The sequence below is a fragment of the Poeciliopsis prolifica genome, unplaced genomic scaffold, assembly GCF_027474105.1.
Source record: "Poeciliopsis prolifica strain line A6 unplaced genomic scaffold, Auburn_PproV2 SCAFFOLD004, whole genome shotgun sequence".
Classification (NCBI taxonomy): Eukaryota; Metazoa; Chordata; class Actinopteri; order Cyprinodontiformes; family Poeciliidae; genus Poeciliopsis; species Poeciliopsis prolifica.
The window spans coordinates 3700371-3723538 of NW_026562379.1; the positions used below are offsets into that span (position 1 = coordinate 3700371).

Consider the following 23168-nt stretch of genomic DNA (forward strand, 5'->3'; position numbering starts at 1 on the left):
GGGGAACTCTTTTAGATTTAAATCAACACTTTGCAATTTGACATAGACAAAGTAAAAATAGATTGTAGTTTTAAACATTTTTTTACATGTATATTTTGTGTTAGTATAACAAAGGCTGGTAAGACCAATGATGCTAATGTTAAGAATATGTTTGCTGATGTTATGATGGGGTCCCTTTTCATGTGTGTGTTTTTTCTGCATAAACAAAGTGTACATGAGCTTGTGTGTTTTCTGTGTACAGCACGATTTAAAGCAGAGAGTGGGATGTAAGGGACTTGTACACTGAAATCTGACAAGATAAGACCAAAACAGCTTTGTGTGTGTGTGCATGCATGTGTTTGTGTGAGTAAAAGGCTGACTCATTGACTGTTTGCTGCTGAGTGCCTGTTCATGCGAATGAGACTGTTGACATCTCCCAGAATCTTCTTAGAATAGGGAAAGCATTAGGTCTGTGTTCCACCTCCAGATCTCTTTCTCTCCTCCCCTTTCCTGCTGTCCCTTATTTCTGTTTGTCAAGTACAGTGTGTTTCGTTCTCCTCAAGCCTGTCTGTTCTCCCTGTGTCCTTGCATCTCATTCTCCTTCTCTGACTACTTCCATCTCTCGCCTGCTCAGATATTTTTCATGCTCTCCCATTTTCTTTTGTCTTACCGCACTGCCATGCGAAAAAGCAATCTGAATCAGAACATCTTAAACATGTATGCATGCAGATCAAGATTGAGAGATGTGTTGTCTGGCCATTAGTGCTTCCTGGGTGCACTTTACTGATTACAGTTTTGTCTTGTGTCAGAAGAGCTGAATTAGTTGCTTTAACTACGTAGAATTTTAGACGTACTGGTGCAGAACAACCCGAAAAAAATATTTTGATGACTAAGCAGAGTCCTTGGGATGAGATACAGCTAATTTGTTGCAATCTGTTTCAAAGATATAACTTGAAGGCTACATCCTGACCTTTCATCTTATTGCATATTAGCATGTTTTCATATAAATCAAACTCAACAACCATTTTTCTTTTTTTCAGGAAAAGTGTTATTGAACACACTTTTTTCTGTAACTATTTTTCTAATTAGCCTGTTGACATTAAGTCCAATCCAGATGTTGGTTAGAAGCAAGTAATCAAATAAAAAGATATCCTAATGAATTTTTGTATATTTAATATGTAGTAAAATGGAATGAAGCAGAGAAATGCTAATAGATTTTAGCTATAGCCACCCCAAGATGTTATTAAATAGGGACACTAGCCACCTCTAGACCTAAACATTGGTGTGGTATTTTTGGGTTGATTTATAACATTCATAACATTAACATTCCTGTTATTTGGTATAATCTGAGCAGACTATATGCACAGTGTTTCAAAGACTCAAATGTTCTGCTTCAAAGGTTAAATTAGTTTCAGCCAATCTTTTCTTCAGCAGTGGAGTCTTGCTGAGAAAAAAGAGGCCATTGCTCAAAATTAAGGTCAAATCCTGTACATTTAATTTTCAGTTTAAGACCCTACGAATCTCACTGGAACATTTAAAGTTTTAGAAATATTTTTGTATCGTCTGTCAGTATGTTTTGCAACAACAAAACATACTGACCCATCATTCCTCATGGGCCATGGTAATAAGAAAGCTCTTTTCAGACAATTGGTTAGGACCACCAGCTGCGACTACTGTGTTATGATAGGAGGAAGGAAAGCTTTATAAAAGCTGATAGGTTCCAGCTATATTCTTGGTTTATGTGCCTCTTTGCTATTTATTTTCTTAACTTGCACCAGCTTTTTGTCATTCCACTTTAGTAAAGTAACTTTTGCTGTGCTTTATTTCTTTGCATATGTGGATCACCTGGGTTGCTATTGAATTTCGAATAATAATTCAAACTATATTTATTGCTAAAAATGTTGACACGTTATGTGTCACTTTGCTTTTATTACTTCTGTCTTTCTTTTTATATTATTATAACCCCATTTTCCATCTTTTCCACCTCTGTGTGTAGTTTTTTTGCACTGCTCTGCTCTGTGTTTCCCTCCCATCTCACAGTTGACTTACTTCCTCTTTCTCCGTGCTGTCATGACAGAGATGCAGGCAGAAGTAGAAAAGAGTGTCGAGTTAAACAGAGACGCACATCTAGGCCAACACAACTGCCTCCAGGGATGTGCGTATATGTGTGTGTGCATCTGTGAATGTGCAAAGTTTGCAACACAGTAAGCTATAAAATGGGAACCAGAGAGAAATAGACACCCGTAACTGAGAGGAAGGTCGGCAGACACTGGCATAATTATGCCTACTGTAAATAAATAAAACAGCGATCAAAAGAGGGAAAGTAGATTCTGTGCTCTGTAAGAGAATCAGACAAGGAAAATAGTACATCAGTAAAAAGCAAGCAAAAAACAAAGTGACAAGTCACAACAGTCCTGTAGCAGTTCATGGAGGAGGCTATGACTTTTCAGCGGGATCTTGCTGCAAAGCAGGGTGCCATTCTTACATTATTAATTATTAAAATTAATAATTGATTATATTGTGTGACAAAAACACTTTCTTGAAGCATAATTTTGTTATACAAATGTTGCTAGACATGTTTTTGACATCAAAAAGGAAAGACAATCCGGACTCAAAAGTTTTATTGAGGATGGCAACTTGCAAGTGTTCAGAGTGCAAATGTCATGTCTGTGTGGAAACTGATGTAACATTTCTGAATTATCATTTATAAACACATGTGGGTATTTAAACTAGTATTTTGGATACCATAGAAACATTTTCATTAAGTTTCTGGAACTGAACAACACTAGGCAAATTTAAAATCATGTAGCAACTTATATTTTAGAAGGAAAGATTTGAAATGGAAAAGAATCACAAAACTCCTAATAAGAAATACCCACATCCTAGGCAGGTAATCAGCAAGTGCAAATTGGAAGACCATACTGTCCACTGTTAGATTAAATTCTAACTACAGAAAATCATTTGAACTTGTTTACTACACAAAATTTCCCCCTTGAGGGGACATCAAACTCACTTCAGTTGTTAGAAGTGCACCACATGAAGCTGAACCAGGGAAAACCACCTTCAAAATGTTGAGTAATTATCTGCTTTTAAAAAGGGTGGTGCCTGTTTCCAGTGGTGATTGGGTGAGAGATAGGTTACCTCCTGCACAGATTGCCAGACGATGCACACACTCACACCTCAGGACAACGTGGAGAGACCAATTAACAGTCATGTTTTTGTTTGACATGAGCACATCTCAACCAAATATGTCCTCCCTTCATTGGCCTCCTGCACATTCTTCAGAATTAATTTGATGTTGACTTATAAATGCCTAAATGCTCTTGAATATGTACTCCAGCCTCCTCTTCCTGTGCAGGTCCTTAGATCAGCCAGCCAGCTGCTTTTAGTTGTTACAGAAAGTGACAGAAACTGGGAGGAAATCCGAAACTTTGGAACATGTTGCTTTTAAATATTAGACGTCTTTGTATTCAGTTTTTAAGTCTCTTACTGTGAAAACACAGAGCTCCCTGATCAAATGTAGGTACCTAATAACTAAAATTTATTAATTTCTATGCACACTATGACCTCTCGGTTGACACCTAAGATATTTGAATTTCCTTACACAGAAATGAAGCCGTTCTGCTGTGATTTAACTTGCTCTTCTGGACATTTTTGTGTACATAACTTCTGTTATCTAAATCTGGAATTTTCCTACGAATAACCACAGCAGCGTTAATCCCCTTATCTTGTATTTTTTTGTTCTTACACATATGTCAGAGTCCAACAGAGGAAAGCTTTTTGAAACAGAGAGAGCTAATTTAGTTGACCAAGCAGCATGGGAGCATGTTTTTCAATTTGTATTTAGCTCCCCTGATTTCACCATCACCACGGAGATGCTTTCAGTGTGTCAGGCGTGGGGCCCTCCCACTCGGCCAGACGCAACCTCCTGAAACAGCTGCTCACGCTGCCATTAGTTTGTATCGGCAATATGTTTTTTTGTGTGTTTGTGTTTTGGATCTTGTATTGCTCTTGGGAATATTTCCCAAAACTCCAGTAGTGCATGAAAAATTAAGTCAAATCACCAAAGCTGGTGAAATGATTTCTCAATTCTCGTTTCTGTAAAGGTATTAGTGCATGTGGGGTTATTGGGTTAGGTCAGCTCAGACCCGGTGGGTTGGAGGTTGCACATCTAATTATGCTTATATTACATTGCTATAAAAAGAAACACAGTAAGAGACAATATGTAGTGATGTTTGTATGTTTGTAGAGAAGTACTGTGCACATTAAGCTGTAGACTGTATGTTTTATGCAGACATAGGAGAGACTAGTGCTATAAATAAAACAGGGCTGCAGCGCGCTCACTTGCGGAATAATCTATCTGACACTATGGAGGAAGCCTGAGAGAGGCGATGAAGGAGATGGAGAAAAGAGCAAAGAGACGGAGAGACTCATAAAGGATTTTAAACAGGGGGGCTGAGAAGACAATGAGAGAAAGTAAAAGAGGTAGCGGTAGGCAGACTATCTTGTTAGTTTAGTAGTTTAAGGCTCTTCCAGGTACATTAACCAAAAATACAAAAGTTGTTTTTGAGTTCTTCGCTCCTGTATGTAATGTTTCCTAATAACTTTCTCTAAATGTTAGCCTACAAAACTGCTAGGAGGGTTCTTCTATATGACATTTTTCTCAGGGGGAAATATTTGCTGACTGAGCATGAAGGGAAAACCCCTCTGTAAAAAACACTCTGTAGCGAATATGCTCTATTTCCAGGGTGGTGACCGGAATCAACGGATTCTCAGCTTGACCTGACGTGATCTTTTTTTTTTTTTTTTTTTTTTTTTTTTTGTGTGCTTACAGTGCTTCGAAAACGTGTTTCTTCCATACAAATTTTGTCTGTTTTTACTTTTTTTTTGATACACTTATGCTTTATACCATGAAACAAACATTGAGATCAGACTCTGCATAAATAGAAAATGCAGTTTTGAAATTATAATTATATTTATTACAAGAAAAAAAAATAACTCCAAACCAATTTGGTTCCATGTGAAAAAGTAATTACCCAGAATTATGATTGACCAAATTTTGCAGTGGCCTAGTTAAAGTCCAGACTTAAATCAAATGCAGATGCTTTTGATGGGGCATTCAAGTAACATGGCTAATTAAAATAAATCTTTGATTTCCACTGATGTGTTCTCACTTCTAAAATTATATTAGATCCCCAAAAAAGGAAAGCATTAGAATGAATCATTATCTATTTAAAAAGTCTTTCACTTGTAGTTCTGAGAGCAGCTTGCAAAACAGACAAGGCATTTCAAAATAAGACATGCTTGTTTCAGTATTTTTTTCTCATGGAACATGCAAACACTCAGATCAACAATCTTCTCAGAGGGAACATCTGAAAATAATATTTATGCTCTCATGTATGATGCTGCATATGCTCAAACATTAACGCTTTGCTGCTTGTGACCACCGTGTTTATCTGCTGTGAGATTTACTGATAATTCATTATTTCAATTTAAACTATCAATACCTGTCCTGCTTCTCTGTTTGCAAACAAATGATAAGATATCACAATCCAACAAGAAACAGAGCAAGAAGGGAATTTGCTGAAGTGCTTTAGCATGTTTGAGTGCAAGGTTATAACAGTATCTCACCTTATTATAAAAGTAGCTAATGTCAGAAAACTAACTTTGGGACGACAGCCTCCAAGATTTTCTGTGTTGAGAATATTTTTAGCATAGAATATATAAGGCTCGCACTTGTGCTTTGTTAAAAAAAAATCTGATTTAAGTCATTTCGCTTATGTTATAAATATCTGAGTTCTTGACACAGCATGGACGTTAGATGTTAAAATTGAAACCTGTTGTATTACATGTAATAAGTCATGATATGAATTTATTATCAGATCAAAAAATTTTTCTGTTTTCACACTTCAGTAGGAGGCAAGCAGTCAAAACTCAGCTACTCATTGTTTATTTCATAATGAGAGGTTAACATTGAACACGAGCCACGATCCAGTATGTGAATGTAACTTAGAGAATGTATTCATTTTATTGCTTGTTTTGTTTTTCTGCCAGGTTATGGAGTTAAAAGGTCAGATGATCCATGTCCCTGAGTCCTGCTCCTTGATGTTTCTGGGCTCGCCGCGTGTTGATAAGCTCGAGGAGCTTATGGGCAGAGGTCTCCATCTGTCAGACATCCCCATCCATGATGCCACACGAGACGTTATCCTGGTAGGGGAGCAAGCCAAGGCCCAGGATGGCCTAAAGAAGAGAATGGACAAACTAAAGGTAAACAACAGCATAGAAAGAAATGTTAGCATTAAACTTCTCGTGATATAAATAATTTTTAATAATATAGACTGCTGTATTTTCCAGATTTGATTTATTATGATAACTTAGAAATGTTATTACTTCTAATATAATTATTGGCTTCTAAGTAAAGAGTGATTTAGGATGATTGAATCCTTCTGTGTAACATTGGTTCTGTATAAGCAGGTCCATTTGTCATCCAATATTCATTGAATTCTCAGCATCAGGAGTTCAAATTATTCAAATCCCATAGCAGCTTTTTGGAGTCTGCACATTAAATCACCTCTTTAAGACAAGATCTGGTCTCTTGACTTTAATTCTAAGAAATAAGCAGCAGATTGCAACTTGTTTCTGGGATGACAGTATGATGCTTCAGACCTCACTAATGCGTACACAGTAAATTCACTTTATAAACTAAACTGATATTCATCGGCCATGTTGACTGTAAAAAATGTGGCTTCAAAGCTTCTTGTAACATCTCAGTGGATGCTCACTGCATCAGTCTCAGTCTCTGCAACAACCCCGCCTCCTTTCCCCAGGCTGTAGCTATAAATAACTATCATATTTTGCATGCTTGAACAGTACTACAGCATTAGATCTTCAGAAAAGTTAGAAACAAGCAGATATACTCAGCTAAAAATAAACGTATGCACATACTGCAGCAGATTTCACTTGGCGCATTACTCCTAGCTTTTACCATTCTTGTCATTTGCTGCTTCATCAGTGCAACAAGTCTCCTGACCTCACTCTCTTGTTTCTCAGGCCACCTTAGAGAGGACACACCAGGCTCTGGAGGAAGAAAAACGAAGGACCGTGGATCTCCTGTATTCCATATTTCCGGGTGATGTGGCGCAGAAGCTGTGGCAGGGCCAGCATGTGCCAGCGCGTAAATTTGATGATGTCACCATGCTGTTCTCGGACATTGTGGGTTTTACAGCCGTGTGTGCCCACTGCACACCTATGCAGGTTATCTCAATGTTGAACGAGCTTTACACACGCTTCGACTACCAGTGTGGCATTCTGGACGTTTACAAGGTCAGTGAATGGACACACATGCATCTTTTTTATGTTCTTGGCTGCTTCACTTTAATAACGTAGGTTTAGTTGGGCATCCAGGTCTTGGTATGTTTCTAGTTATGCTGCACCCATTTCTGAATGATGAACTGAGATGTGGTATATGGGATCTTTAAAGCTTTGTATGTTGCTATATACCTGACAGAGCTCTGATGGTGTTTGTTCACTAATGTTCTCCAACTAACGCTTACAGCCTTCATAGAACAGCTTTGACTGTATGGAGATTTAAACTACAAACAAGTTTACTTTTTAATCATTTGACTTCTGCAGGGAAATTGTTGATTTTATTCAGGAGTATCAGAGTAGAGTGGACAAAATACTTTTTAAGCACCCTGTGAGTGTGTGTGTTAGAAACGTGGATAATAGCCAGTCTGTGAAAGCTTTCCAAAGATTCTGACACCTTCCTGACATCTTCTTATGGCTCCCCTACAAAAATGGGCTTCTCTTGTAATAGTTGTCAAATGTGTGACATTGCAGATAGCAGAGATGGGAAGAGAAAATGTTGAGATGGAGGGAGACAGTGGCTGTGATTAGGATGGGTTTTGAGTGTTGCGATGGAGGAGCTGGTTTGTGTGTCAAACAGAAAGCAGGAACAGGAGGACACCAGAGGAGAGTGAATCACCCATATGTCGCCATTGTCATGGTTACTGTCGAAATGATTTAGCCTGTGGCAGGCTTTAATGAGAGCAGTTTGTATTTCCAGATTTTTTATTTTTTTTTGGTTGTCTGCTCTAAATCTATTTTTTACACAGTCTGTCATCAGTATTGATTTCTAGCTTTATTTTTTGCATATAATAAATGCAAGAATCTCAATTTTATTTTCAGTTTTAAAATATTTAAATAGATGGTAGGAACATGTAGCTCTTCCTGCTGCTATGTGTAGCTCAGTAAGATGTATGCTAGGAGGTTGACATACTTAGCAAATGACATAAAAAAATTGGAGTAAAATGTTTTTCTACTTAGTTTTTTTACTAAAAGAAAAAAAACATTTCCATCTCTGTTACAACTTTTTCTCGTCATTATGCTTTGATCAAAATTAAACAGACATGACAAAGAGGATATAAGGAATGCTCATGCTCCTCCTCCTTCTCCCACACAGATTGAGACAATAGGTGATGCCTACTGTGTGGCCGGTGGACTTCATAAGAAGGTCGAAAGCCATGCAAAACCAATTGCACTCATGGCTCTAAAAATGATGGAGCTTTCTGAGGAAGTCCTAACGCCTGACGGGAAGCCTATCAAGGTGAGTTTAATTTCATTTTTTCTTTACCATGCAGGTGTATTGAGTTGTTAAATAACTGAACTAGATGAGACATTGTTTCATCCTAGTTTAAAATGATTTCCATCATATGTATGTGTAATAATGTATTTGCTTGGTTTGTTTAAGGATAACATTATTTAATTTTTAGGGTTCATTTTCTAAGGAACAACATGGACCTAGAGTCCCTTTAGTAATTTTTCAGCTGACGGTCAATACTATTCTGAATTATTGTACAATCAAGTGAAACTTATATTTACTTTGGTATGGCTCAAAATTATAATACTACACATTAAGCAGAATATTACAGAAAGGACAACATCGGAAGGAATACCTGAAAACAATCGATGGTGAGATATGGACAACTAAGAGATGAATGTAAATAAATGAATAAATAAGCAGACAAAAAAAACGCTCTTTCTGAACCTGTTTAACCAAGTTATATGCAGAATCACCAAAACCATTAAGATCATTCACCCATTTTTAATTGGGATCCTTTCTGCTGTCAAAACTGCTTCGACAAGACAAACATGGTTTCCTGGATCAGTCGGTGCTGGAATGTTCACAATAGGTCCTTTTATGGAGTTTCTTCTACATCAAATTACCATAAGGATGTTTAAAAACTTATGTGAGCACTTCAGAAAGAGTTTGGGTTTGTTTGAATACTCCCTGAACAGATTTGGGAAGGTCCCTGTCTTTCCTGTTAAGAGGAAGACTGTTTCTCCAAAGTAGAGCAATGTCCAAATATAGAATGAGTTTGGTCTAATTTTCATTTCACTTCACCTATTGGTAGAAAAACGTTCTGACTGATTCAAACTTCTTTGTATGTTTACAGTTGTCTAATGTGGATGCAGTTGTATAGATTTTTAATTTAGTAGAGACTGTAAAATACTGTTTGTTCTCAGGCTCAATGTTTGTTTGATTGTTTGTTTTTGGTCAGATCTATGCTGATCTGGGGAAAGTCAGATTTTTTGTTTTCGTCAGCCAAAACCATATTATTTTTCTCCGCGATAGAGTGCATCATATTACTTTAGCTCTGTCAGTCATGCTGAATAATCTATAATAGTTCTGTTAACTTAGATTGCATGAAGCTTCCTCAATGTAATGATTTTTAACAAATGTTTTTGTTTTTCTTTAGCTTCTGCCCAGTAAATAAAAGATAAAAGATCCCTTGAAAGACTTTCTATTAGAAATTTTGTCTCAACTTCATTCTAAACTAAAGCAACATGTTATAGTTCAGAAGTGCTGATCACATAATCAGAGTGCGCCGTCTTTTATACAATACAAGTTATTGTTGAAACAACTACATATTTTTCCACTTTTGTGGTGCGACAAAAGGTGAGCTGCTCTGCAGAAAATGACACCTGTTTTATTTACTGAAGAAATAAAACAGCACGGTGAGAGGAATTCATCATGTTAGCTTAGGAGAACATGAAAGAAACACAAAACAATTTATTAGTGCTTGTCCTCTGTTCGGTTCACCTGAAGGTCATATGAAACTTGAAAGGAGCCTGAGAAGCTCAGCAGGCTCTCATGCAGTCTTATGCAACTATGATATATAAGTAATTAGTCCTGTGATCATTGGGATATTAGCTCTTTTGTCAACATCTCTATAGTCGTGGAGTTTGTTTTGTTGTTATTGGTCATCATGTCACTGACTTTTATTAACTTTTAGCTGATAAACAACTTTAATGCATGCAAATACAAACTTAACTTCTAACTTTATGAAAGTTGCTTAAATGTGCTTCAGGACTACATGAAGACAGATCAAAATCAGAAAATTGTGACTTATATATGCATCCAAGCCACCTTACTATATAATTCTTTTGGGTCCACCTTTGCATAATTTAATCTAATTTTATAACTGCACTAAAGGCCTCAGAAATATATTAGAGGAAATTAGTGAGCAAACAGCAGCAGGAAGACCAAAAAAAAAAAAAAAAACAGAAGAAACCAAAAGTGGAAGTAAGTCCTCTGGTCAAATGAGACAAAATCTGAATTATTTTGGTTTTGGTGCAGAGTAAAAATGGTGGTGGCATCAAACATTGGGGATGACCTTCTGCTGCAGGAATAGAGAACCTGGTCAGAGCTTGTGTGAAGATGAATGGATCTAAATTCAGGGTAGCCATTCGGTCTAGTCATAGCAAATGACTTGAGAAAGAGACTAATATACAGCCAAATTTACAATGGAATGGCTTAGATAGGGTCAGAAATTCAAATAAGAAGCAAGACTTAAGATATTCTGTTTGCTGATACTCTTCATCCAGTCAAACAAAACCTGAGGTATTTTTGAAAAGATATTGGTCTTGATTTGCCCAGTATGCTTTGTTAGTGAAGCCCAATAAAGTGCTCTGAAGGTTGTGTAAGTAACATGATAAAATGTGATTCAGTTCTAGCATTTTGAACATAAAAGACACAAAAGGTCCAGATGTTCACCCTTGTCCAATCTTTGTTCAGATTTTTTAATTTTGCCACATGTTCAAGAAAATGCAGATATTTGGTTCCTAAAACATTTATTTATGCTTTTTTGCATAAATAAAAAGCACTATGCTATACAGATTGTGAATGCTATACACAATCTGTATAGCATAGTTGGGGACCAAACAACTGAGTGTGAAAGAAGGTGAGATAAGGGAGCTGCTGAAAAAACAGACAGGACACTTTTATGTGTACCGCTGTGGTCCTAACATGGTCCATTTGTCTCAAAATAGAAAGCCCTTGCCAAGCGTTTCTGGCCTGCTTCTTTTCTCTCACATTTGCTCTCTCTCTCTCTCTGGTTTCCCTCTACCTCTCTATCTTGGTCTCCTAAAAGGTGCTCCTTTATCTTCTGTGTCTCACTCCCTCAATTTCCTTCACACATTTTCCCTGGGTTTTGTTCTTGTTCTGCCTTTCTAGAATTTTTGTTTTGCCATTTTTTCCCCATCCTACTCATTTTGTGCTGGCATAGAGCGGAGATATACAGATACTCAACACTTCAGGATGATAAATGCTGTTCAGCGAGTGCTCTCAGCCCAGCCAATGTTTCACTGTTATGCAAACTAGCAGGAGAGATGTGAGAGAGAATGGAGAGAAAATGCTTTGTGAGACACAAATGGACACAGAGTGATTCAAGGACACTGAAATATATTGAGGTGTGAAATGTCAAGGGGAAAACATGGATAGTAATCAGACACTGTATGTTGCTTCCTCTATGTTATTGTTATTATAAAGTATGAGACGTAATTTATTTATTGTTTGTCTGGATGAGTGAGTGCATGGATAGGTGGCTTTAAGAGAGCAAAAACAGAGCTAAACATTTATCTTTTCCTCTATATGGGGGGAGGAAATTTAATGTCTACAAAATAGTTCATAAGTAAACTCTTGTAAAAGTATCTAGCAGACATCTGCAGTATCTGCTGCAGTTTGCATGCAGAAAGAATCAGAGGCTGATCATGCTGACTGAAAGTAGCTGTTTTTTTTTTTTTTTTTTTTGTCATAGTGCAGTTCCAACAACCGCAGCCTTTCTGTATGCAGCAAAAGGTTTTGATCGTGCAGTGCAAAGTCTAATCTCTTCACCCCACTGACAACTCACCATTCGACATGCTCGTGTAACAGTCCACAAGGGACTAGCACATAGAACAGATTTACACTTGCTAATACATAATGCTTCATAAGAACATCCCAACATCGAGACGAAGATGTAGATGCAGTCATTTCAGTTGATCCAACAGAGAGTTTCCAGTGTTTACAAAGCTGTAATGGTTGCATGCCGTCCGTGCTGCAGAGAGGACACATCTGCACCTCCTCCATGAAAACATGTCATAACAAGTGGATATCGGTACAGTCAAGCACTGTGTCTTGCAAGAAACTTTTTAAAGGACATGGTTGGAGAGTTAAGGCCATAATTTGATGTTTTTTATTTGAAGATACATTTTTATGTGACAGATTGTTTATGCCATAACAACAAATTTTAAGTTTGCACCACATTTTGTCCCTCCAGGAGCCAAATATAGATTTTAGTGTATGCACTTTACATTTACCATTATATCCTGTTTGTTATATGAGTAAGACTTTAAATCATCATAAACAGTGTCATGATGTCATCCAAAGGTTTGAAGTTAATAGAAAGGATTTTTATTGATTTATTTTTCATTCTTCATATAGCAACCTTACAAAGAATCAATTCATATTTACAAACTGCATACAGCATACAGCAGGATCTTCATCTTATTGGTGGTTTGCATTGTTTCATTTTTGAAAGTAGAAAATTAATTCACCCACTTGACATTTTTTTCAACCTGCTGTCTGTCCTTCAGTTTGTTCTTGCTGATTTGTCACTCTGCATCTCTTTGTTAGTCTATGGACTAGGTGTTTCAAAAGTCAGATTTTTCCCATTTTTCCAGTTTCTTGTTTGTCACCCTTCTGTGCTAAGCTAACTATGTTTACTGTAGAGTGTGTTTGATTAATTGTAGTTTTATCTATGCACAAACTCATGGTGTTCATGTTCTTTTTTCAGCTTTCCCCCTATTTTCTTTCCTGCTTTATCAAACACAATGCAAACATGTTGATCATTCAAGTTGTCCAATGAATCACTGTTCTATGTTTGGTTTGGTGATGTGAATGTTATTATTGATACATACATACTTTTGTACCATGCAAGGCTTACTGGTTAAGCAATTATCAGAGGCACTAACGCCTCTGATAATTGGCTGAGTAATTTATTTCTCAGCCATCTTAAGGACTTAAATCACTCCCATTTTTTCCCGTTTTTTTATTTATTGATGGGTTTTTTTCTTCTGACTTTTAAATAGTCAGTTAACACTGCAGCAGAACGTTGCCACTTCAAAGTTGGAGTGAAAGCTGTAAACACCAGACTCGAAAGTTGAGGTGCAGCTTTCAAGTCTGAATACAAGCATGTGAGCTGGCACATGTGGATGCGGAGAAGCATGCCTTTCAGTCTATCTCTGTATCTATTATCTGTTTGTCAGCATGGCCAGAGGCTATGCTGTGATTGGCTGCCTATGCCGCTGCGGCATTTGCTCTTCGACTTCAATGAGGGCCATGTGCAATGGATGCTGACTCACGGCGAAACAGAGAGGAAGAGTGTATGGCTATTACCGTTTGTATTTTAAGGCTCAGGAATAAAGAGAACAGATGCAGATTGTTTGTGTGTGTATGTTTATGTCTGTCTGAGTGGTTGTCTGTTGTAAAGACAGGCGAGTTTACAGCCGTCTGCATGCGATTTAGCCACAAAAATAGGTCACACTAGTGCACCTGCCATCCTCGTTCTCCCTCGCTGTCTGTTTCATTTTCTTTATCACTCCCCCTGAACAGTCAAGGTCCAACCATCTAATTATAGGTTCGCTTTGCCTTTCTCTCCATTGCCTTTGCATTTGCCAGCGCTATCTCACTACGACCCTCAGCTGTTGTTGCCATGACTCCATTGCAGTGTGCTGGAATGCATATTGAGATTAATTGTTAACAATCTACTGGGTTCCTCTGGGTTTGGTGTGTGATGTGCAGAATGTAATCTTTGACTAATTGTTATAAATCAATAGTTGATCAGGTGGCCCTGAATTGGAAGGATGGCCTTCACACTGCCTGCAGTTATGCAAAGATCCACACTAGATTACAAAATGAGCACCAAAAAACCTGTTACTAAAGGGAGAGGGAATTGATCATTTTCCCTCTAACTCTCATGTTATTTTAAATCCCGTTGCTGCAGGGTATGTATGAGATTAGATAACATCCCAGCTATCATGGAGTCATGATCTCTTTGCTACAATGTCCATCACTCATTCCAAAGCATACACAGTACTTCTAGCCCCAAAACAAGAAAATTTTTGTACTGTACAGTAATTAATCCCATCAGTTCAGCTCAGCTTGGAAAACTAATTTGTGAGTGTGCTCTGCAGTGCCTGGTGTCATGTCACTCTAGAGGCCAGGTTGGGTTGAATTCAGGCTTAAATTAAATGAGTTTGCCCATATTCTCTGCTGCAGACATGACACACTGAGGCTCAAGTTTCTATTTTCGATGTCTGTCTAATTTCATTTCTCTGGGCTGAACATGAGATCTCCTGTATGATTGGCCTTCTTATCTAAACCCAAGGACAATATTCTGTTCTAGCTGTTAGAGGGAACTTCAACAGGAGTTTCTTGACATGTCATGAGTCTAATCGCTCTTCCCTTCTGTCTTTCTCCTTCCCTCTCTTAGTTAAGAATAGGTATCCACACAGGTTCGGTTCTGGCAGGTGTGGTTGGGGTTAAAATGCCACGATATTGCCTGTTTGGGAACAACGTAACTCTAGCCAGCAAGTTTGAATCAGGAAGCCATCCAAGGTGCATCAATGTTAGTCCAACAACCTACCAGTAAGTACCAGCATATACAAATGCATGTTTGAATCAAGCAAAGTGAGCCCTGATGTTGTTTTTAATAGAGATTTAAAGGTAAATTATAAGGAAACATTTTTGATCACATCTGTTACAAGGTGCTTGCCATTTTTAAGTACTTGGTAGGGATGAGTCAAAAACCTGTAGAATTCATATTTTGCTCCAGTACTATAATTTCATTGTTTGAACAACATAAAGCTAACTAACCTTTACTACGATTGCATTTATTAATAAATAAACTTTCAAAAGTTTATTTATTAACTTTTGAAATCATTTCAAAAGTTAATAAATAAATGCTTTTTTTAAAAAAAATGCACTGATGTCACACCTTATGACATCCTATTCTTAATACTTTATTCAACACATTTTTTTTTTTTTTTACCAATTTGTCTTCTACTATAACGCATTCATTCCAATGGATTATACATGGAGTGGGATTTCTGACCATTCCTCTGCACAATCTCTCAACACCAGCCAGAATTACAGACCCTCTCTTTTGCAATGGTTGTTGGTAGGACTCAATCAATCTAATCATCGATTTGAAATGAAATCTTTCCTTTATAAAGGTAATAATTTTATCATAAACTTAAAATACCAAGATATTTCTTTGATTTCTCTTTGCTCCAATTTATTGTCAAATCAGTGATGATGCAGTATTTGTATTGTAGGAAAATAACCATGAACTAATTATCACATCCATATGTAAATCTATTAGTAATCAAACTAATGTGTCTGTACTTATATTTAGTTAAAATAAAAAAGTAATAAACAAGAAAAATAAGGACTGACAAGTGTTTTATTCTCACCTCTCCCACCGGAAACACAAGTTACTCACTGCCTGGGTGTCTGGTTCACAGTAAGCAGGCAGTGAAAAAAGGATGCTCTTTATCTCTCTCTTCGTCAGGAGCCTCGGCTCACTAAGGACCAGCCTGGGTTACTTTGAGGGAGTAGGTAACACGTACTGCCAAATACAGGCTTTGATCTCTGGATGAATGAGCTTCTGGTTACCAGTCGGGACTGAGAGTCAGAATAACACCAGGTAGTAGAAAGGGGCTATTTCCTGGGCTCAGCTGCAGAATTGATGTGGAAATACAGTTTCTCTTGAGTGTGCAGGGACAAATAGCCTGTCAGCAGTGTTTGGGACAGACAACTAGTTAATGTTGACGGACACAAAACATTTTCTTAGGCAAGTCTCAATGGCCTCAGATTATCAGTTGGTACTTGTGGATGGTATATCTGGCTTAGCTGGTAATAAAGCTTCACACACATCTTTGTGTCTAACGAGCTGCTCGAATCAGTGGGGGACATAGAAAAATGTGGATCAGTGATGTGTGAGGATGGTGGGTACTCAAATTAATGTGTTAGTGAGAGCCCTCATTAGGCTTTAAAAAAGTAAAGATGTTTTCCCCAAAGGCCTCAGAAAACCTTCTAATCCCTTTAAAACAACACACTCTACCTTAAAACATCAAATCGAGCTTTGCAGTAATGGTAAAAAATAAAAAAGTCAAAATCATTAATACATACAACATCCATTTGACAGTATAACACAATCTCTATTAGTAATTAAAGCTATTGTGAATCACAAAATGATTAAAATTATAAATTTCTTTACAAATAAAAGTCTGTGTGCAAGACAGAGAATCGGACTACAGGTTTATCAAAACTTCAGCGTCTCAAGCAAAAGAAGGTGTTTTATGGCCTCTTTCTGACTTCTATCATTTTCTTTAATCTGAGTGAGTAAAGAATTGAAAGATATATGAACCCAAAATGTAATCCTGGTGCATTCAGCATCAGAACCACAACAATAAAACATGAGATAAGTCGTTGCATTCGTTCCTGCTCACATCTTGATTAGTTGAAGGGCAAATTCTGTTGATTCTTCTATTTTTAGTTAAATTCAAAAACACTTCTTTAATCCCAAAGGGAAATTAAATGATTAATAAAATTTGAGTAGTGGCTTTGAGAAAAAGTTTAGTTAAATGTATTTAAGAAGGATTGGCTACGCTTTCAAATGATGGTGGCGCTGGTCATTATAAATAATAATTCTTAATTTGGGATTTGTTTTTCTTAACTTAATAGATGCTCTGAAATTCAAGGGTAGAAATGATCACATTTACTGAAATTATCATGATTATGAACAGCTCATGGATTTTATGGTATTCTGTTATTTATAACCACTGATTCTGTTCTTTTATCAACAGGTTGTTGAAAGATGACCGCTCCTTTTCGTTCATCCCTCGTTCTCGGCTGGAGCTCCCAGAGAATTTTCCCAAAGAGATCCCAGGGACGTGTTACTTCCTGGAGGCAGGGACTTCGCACAGCCACGCCTCACTTACCAGCTCTCGCTCGGCTCCTCCGGCCTCTATGAGGAAGGTCTCCTACAGCATCGGGACAATGTTTCTAAGAGAAACCAGTTTGTAGAATCATACACAGAGATGTTTAAAATGTAAGCGACTGGATTTGAATCACGGGAACATACAGGAAACCAGTCACGCAAATCTGTGGTTATGCAAATGCACTATGTAAAAAGTGGTATTTACACCTGATTGGTGAAATATGCTTTCATCACAAATGAAAGAGAACAATGGTCCCCATCTCTTCCCTGAGCAGTGGAGATATTCTTCAAGTGACTTAAGGGACAGCAGTTGCAGTAGTCCTTTCTATCCTCCAAGAGGTGGACTGATATAATCAAATTGTGGAAAAACCTTTGGACAAAAACTCTGTTCTGGCTGGATGTCTTGGCTGCAGACCTGGTGTCTGGCTCTTTGCAGCGGTTCACATTCAGACAACACCCAGACGCTTGTCTGCATTAAACAGAACTGAGTTAAAACTCACAGCGATCACACTCATGACCACTGTTGTCCTCATTAGCCATTTGCAAACAGAACAAAACCCCTTTTCATTTATAAGGTGGGTGCTGAAGAATGAATTTTGTTTGACTTGCTGTCCATCATGCTCTCATGTGCGACAAAGAAATGGAAAACGATACAACTCTCCGTTTCCTTCATGTTCATCTGTCTGTTAGTCATGTTATGCTTTAGGAAACGTAAGAGCTGCTCCTCCAAACTGTTGACAGGCGGCCAGCTGGCTGGGATTTGTCAAGGAGACAACAAGAGGATTTGCTTTGAAAAGGTAAACGTTGGAAGACTAATGTGAACTAGAGTCAAACTAATCCAAACTTATAGCCCTGATTGTTTTGGATCCTCAGCAAACTATAGCAGACAATGTTGTAATAGTGGAGATAACAGAATGCGAATAACAGAAATGTAGATGTCTCACAGCAACTACTCTTTGATTTTTGTTTTTACCTGTGATTATTTGTTTTAGTGTATTACATACTTTTAATAAGATCAGTTGTCAGCATTTACCAGCTTGTGCTTACTTGCATTCAGCTAATCAGCATTTTTACCTACATGTAGCATTGTCCCAAAAGCTTTGCTTTTAGGATGGACCTGCCCAGATCGGTCTGCATCTTGCTTAGGTGACATCAATGCAAACAGGTATTTGTGTGCAGGTATGTCCCTTTTCATGCCTGCAGGAATAACAGATTGTTGTGTGTTTTAGTTAGTAGAGCTGACAGGAGGAATCAGACACAGTTCACAGTTCCTCAGTCCAGATATGAAAGAACGTTGAATCAAAGGTTTTACTGAACATGCAGCCAATTTACAGATGTACTTTTTTTTTCCCAACTGCATTGTTTATAAAAACTAATGAAAAAATCCTGCATTTGTTTTGCCCTGTGGAAATTTAACCAAGATACAGAAGCCCAAAATGATTCATGCCCCTCACAGACTTAGACTTTTAATTTTCATGACCTCCAAGTCTTTCAAGTTGAAAGGTCACCTTGCCATCGTTCTGCTCTTTAGCTCCCTTCAATGATTTTATTTTTTCATCAGATTCAAATCTGGACAATAGCGGATGTTAACACTATGTGAAATGTTAAAAATGTTAACACTACTGTGAGTCAGAAAAAGAAGTTGTTGGTAAAATTCAACGATTACTTTGCACTTAAATCTGTAGAGCTATGAATACATTTTGGGAAAAACTGTAAATGAAATTCAAGTCAACTTGTTTGCTGGCAAACTGAGTTCAACTTGCTGAGTGAACAACTCGGGCTGTCCTACATAGATCCAAACATAATTATTAAAGATTGTCCATCATAAAGTGGGAATATTGGTTTTGGATAGTTTGGCTTTGGAGTATTTTACTGGAGACTTTACAGATTTGTGTTGTATGCTAAATTGACATTTATTTAATTGCTATTTTTCACGACCTGTGAAATTTAGCCCAGATGTTACAAATTGAAAAGTTGGTTGAAGGCTTTTTTATTTGTAATAAGACTTACTCAAGCATTCCCATCACAGCTGTTTTAATACATTACTTACTCATAATAAATTCAGAAATGACAGTGGTTGCATAGGTTTCAAGAAGGCATTCCTTTGTGCTTACTTACTTACTTCGTATTTTAAAATAAACTTTTAGGTTTTCTACTTCTATAACCATAATCCTTCATACATTCTTTGAAAGAAAAATAAACTTGCAAAATTATGTAGCAGGACTAAAAAAAAAACATAAAAAACTAAATGTGCCAGTTTCTTTCAAAGATTCCACCAGCACAGATTAGACATGATTTCTGTGTGTCATTCTGGAAGATCGTTAGCTAATTGTAGGAGTATGAAACACATGCCATAAGAAAAATCACTTACTGTATGTGGGATGCAAAAAAATACCAATGTTAATTTCACACGTAATGTAAAGAAAAGTGACACCAGCTTAAAAATGCAATATTTTTTGTTGGAAGAGAAGAAATAATGGATGACAAAACCATCTGCTTTTAACATACCTGAGCGGTGAATTATGTCATTGTCAGTGATACATACATAACTTAATAAATAAATAGATAAATACAGATTTATTAAAGAGATGGTGCAAAAAAAATGCATAGTATTGATAAAACTAAACAGAGAATAGAGTAAGTGGAAGTAGATAAAAAAATATATGGACTTGTTCATTTTTTTCTAGTGTGAGATGAATTTTCCAGTTGGGTCAGAGTCACAGCATCTCATCAGTGGTTTTGCTGCAGCGGTCGGCTTATTGCATTCTAATTCCTTTTCATCAGATGAGTTTGAAAATACAGATGTTATCCAGGGATCAACACATTAACACAGATTTGCGTAAGGAGGATTTGGACTTTGAAGGGACACTGTTGTGCGTAAATGTGATCATGCAGCCATTTTTTGTAAAACATGGTGAACTGGGGAATTGTTAGCTTTAAAACTAAAGACTTTCCATAGATTACATTTAGCGCTGACAACATATATTTTCATATACTGCATAAAAATATACGATATTTCTTTCTTCACTGTCTGGCATAAAATCAGACTAAACCTTTTCTGTATTGCACCAGTTGCTGTTGCTAAAATGACTACTATTTAATAAATACAGTACAAGAATAATGGGAGAGAGAAGTAAATCAAACTTTTTTATGAAAGTTAGCATGAACTAAAATTGTTTCCAAATTAACCAACTTGGAAATCGTTGGTGATAATGGCATGGCTTTCTGACAGATAATTTCATAAACTTTTAATTAAATGAAGGCCACCTGCTGATGTACTTAAAAACACTGCTTCCTTGTGCAACATAGTGCGAGAAATTGAAAGAAATTGACCGCGGTAGGAGGAAGAGAGTGACGGACCCTGGGCTGGTTCCTTCTTGAGTGGACTTTTCAGATTTCTAGAGGTGCCATTTTTGTTAGCCCAAACAATTATATCCAACTTCAAACACTATAAGATTGTCTAAACTCAAAAGCCTAAAAAACATAGTCCACTCTGTGAAGTATAGATGACATTATGATGTGTAAATATTAAATCAATGACTTTAAATAAGTCGTTTAACCTCTTCCTAAAAAGAGCCTCTTTTTTGGAGACGTTTTGGAGAGTTCTCAAAAAACGACACCCCCAAAATGAATTCAATATATCTCAGGAACTACAAGGTTTATTTGACTGGTTCAGGTATCAAAATAAAGGTGATATTCCAGAAAACACTCTAGCTCTAAAAGTCAACATTTGTATTACTGAGAAAGAACAAATACATTTGGCACACAGTGAAAAAGTAAAAATAATCAATTCTAATGAAATACATTACGTAATGTGGATTTTCCTTAAAATGAAGGAATAGACAACGACTCTACTCACACAGCCAAATGAATTACTAAGTGGGTTGAGGACCATCACAAACTCCTGATCTCAGTGCCGTAAAACATTCGTGGTGCATTAGTGTCCAAGCAACTTGTCCTACAAATCTGTCTCAGTTACTCCCAAATGGGACAAATTAATCTGAGAGGCTTATGAAAGGAGACCCAAAACCTTTTGACCTTTTACTATGGAACGATATGTTAACTTGAATTTGAGGAAAGCTGGAATTAAAACTCAGAAAATCTCTCCTATCATTCTGGTAAGTTAGTCAATAGAGATAATCTTAGTATTTTTAAAATAGCTACAAAATACATATTATATTTTTGATTGATCTTTTTCTATCCACAGTAACTCCGAGACATATCATCCATCATTCCTGTATGTGCCAAATGATAAAAAACTAATGGTTCGAGTTCATATTTGTCTACATGAGCAGTCTTTGGACTATATGAAGCAGAAAATACATCTTGCTTTAAGTAAATTCTACAATATTTAAAATTGTTTTTTATACCAATTGTGTTATCCAAACTTACTGTAAAAAGATCTTCACATATCTATTTTTAAATTGCTTTGTACTATGAAATTACACTTAAGAAACTGACATATTGGAGGAAAAAAGGAGCACAGATCAAAAACAAAACAAAACAAAAATCTAGACATTAGTAATGCCAGTATTTGCAAGAAGAAAATTAGCTCATAACTAGTGCCATTGTTCAGTGAGAAAATCTAATCTTAAGCAGCGAGTATTTGTGTCTAGTGTGCATTACTTTTTCTTAAACAAGTCGCTGCTCAGCATCAGAGCTGGTAGATTGTTTTGTGTGAGGACATTCGTCAAACTGAAAGAAAGTGAAATGTTATTAACATGCTTCTGTTTGATAGTGGCAAAGCATAGAGCTGCTTTCGAACAACAACGCACGCTCGAGGTAATAACAGAGAAGCAGCACCTGCAGCACCCACATGAAGCAATAATGATAGTATGTCTGCAGGGAGACAAATCATAAGGGTGAAATCTTATGAGCATATGAGTTGATGTTACAGGTTAGTATTGCATACATGCAGTATTATATGACAAATGCAACTCTTGTAGCCTGTACGTACTAAAGGTGTTGTTTTCACTCAGCTTCAGAGCTTCGGCTGTTTCTGGGCTAAATAAAGCGGATTACGCCAGCATCACACCCACACAACTTGTGTCCAATTCTTCAGTTTCTTGTATAATATCAGACATTTAGGAAATCTTGTGACTCTCGCTGTTCTGACAAAGAGGTTTTGCAGGTGCTGTTTCTCTGCAGAGCCATGGATTATTGCACTGCAGTAAATATTCACACAAACCGTTACAGTCAAGTGCAGGAGGGCCTCAGCGTTCAGTGACGAAAAGCCAAATCAATAAGGATTTTATTTTACACCATCATTTTAGAAAGTCAAATAACTTACTATCCTGTTCACCCAAAAAAAACTAAATAAAAAATCCATGAACCTGTTTCAGTTGTTTTACTTGCTTAGTTAGATTATTTATGTCAGTGTTTGAACCATCTACTATAAATTGACTGTCCCAAATCACACATAAGCATTCTGCACTCTCAAGTGATGTATTTTCTTATAACTATGATGAATAAAATATTCTCTGTATTTTCATTTTCACTTTGTGTTATATTTCAAGCTGGTTTCTTTACTGATGTACTGGTAAAATGTCTTTTTCTTTTCTACTTGGTATGCATCATTTTCTACTTGGTATGCATCATTTTCATTTAAAGTAAGTTAGCTTTTTATTTTTTGTTCATGTCCGAATGTTATAAAATGCATCTATTTGCCTTGATTAACTCTATTCCCAGTGACTCACTTTGTAACAAGTCTGAGCTGATTAGAAACCGATACCGGTTTGATCAATGGTTGCAACATGACTCACACCTTTCTGAAATGTCTGAAATGTTAACATTCATACAGAGATGGGGTGGGAAATCCAGCCCTCCTCCCTTCGATAAGTTTTATCTTTACTGGAAACAGTACAC

The 23168-nt window shown here is 36.9% G+C and overlaps 1 protein-coding gene across 1 annotated transcript in view; it reads left to right on the forward strand.

The window, feature by feature from the left end:
- gucy1a2 (guanylate cyclase 1, soluble, alpha 2) overlaps positions 1 to 22788 on the forward strand; it is a 41129-nt gene extending 18341 nt beyond the window's left edge. The window contains exons 5-9 of the mRNA XM_055028453.1: positions 6034 to 6246; positions 7030 to 7302; positions 8441 to 8584; positions 14793 to 14947; positions 17170 to 22788. Of these exons, the coding sequence (XP_054884428.1) occupies positions 6034 to 6246; positions 7030 to 7302; positions 8441 to 8584; positions 14793 to 14947; positions 17170 to 17389 (1005 nt within the window). The 3' untranslated portion in view covers positions 17390 to 22788. The remainder of the gene's footprint in view (positions 1 to 6033; positions 6247 to 7029; positions 7303 to 8440; positions 8585 to 14792; positions 14948 to 17169) is intronic.
- Positions 22789 to 23168: the final 380 nt, after the last annotated feature.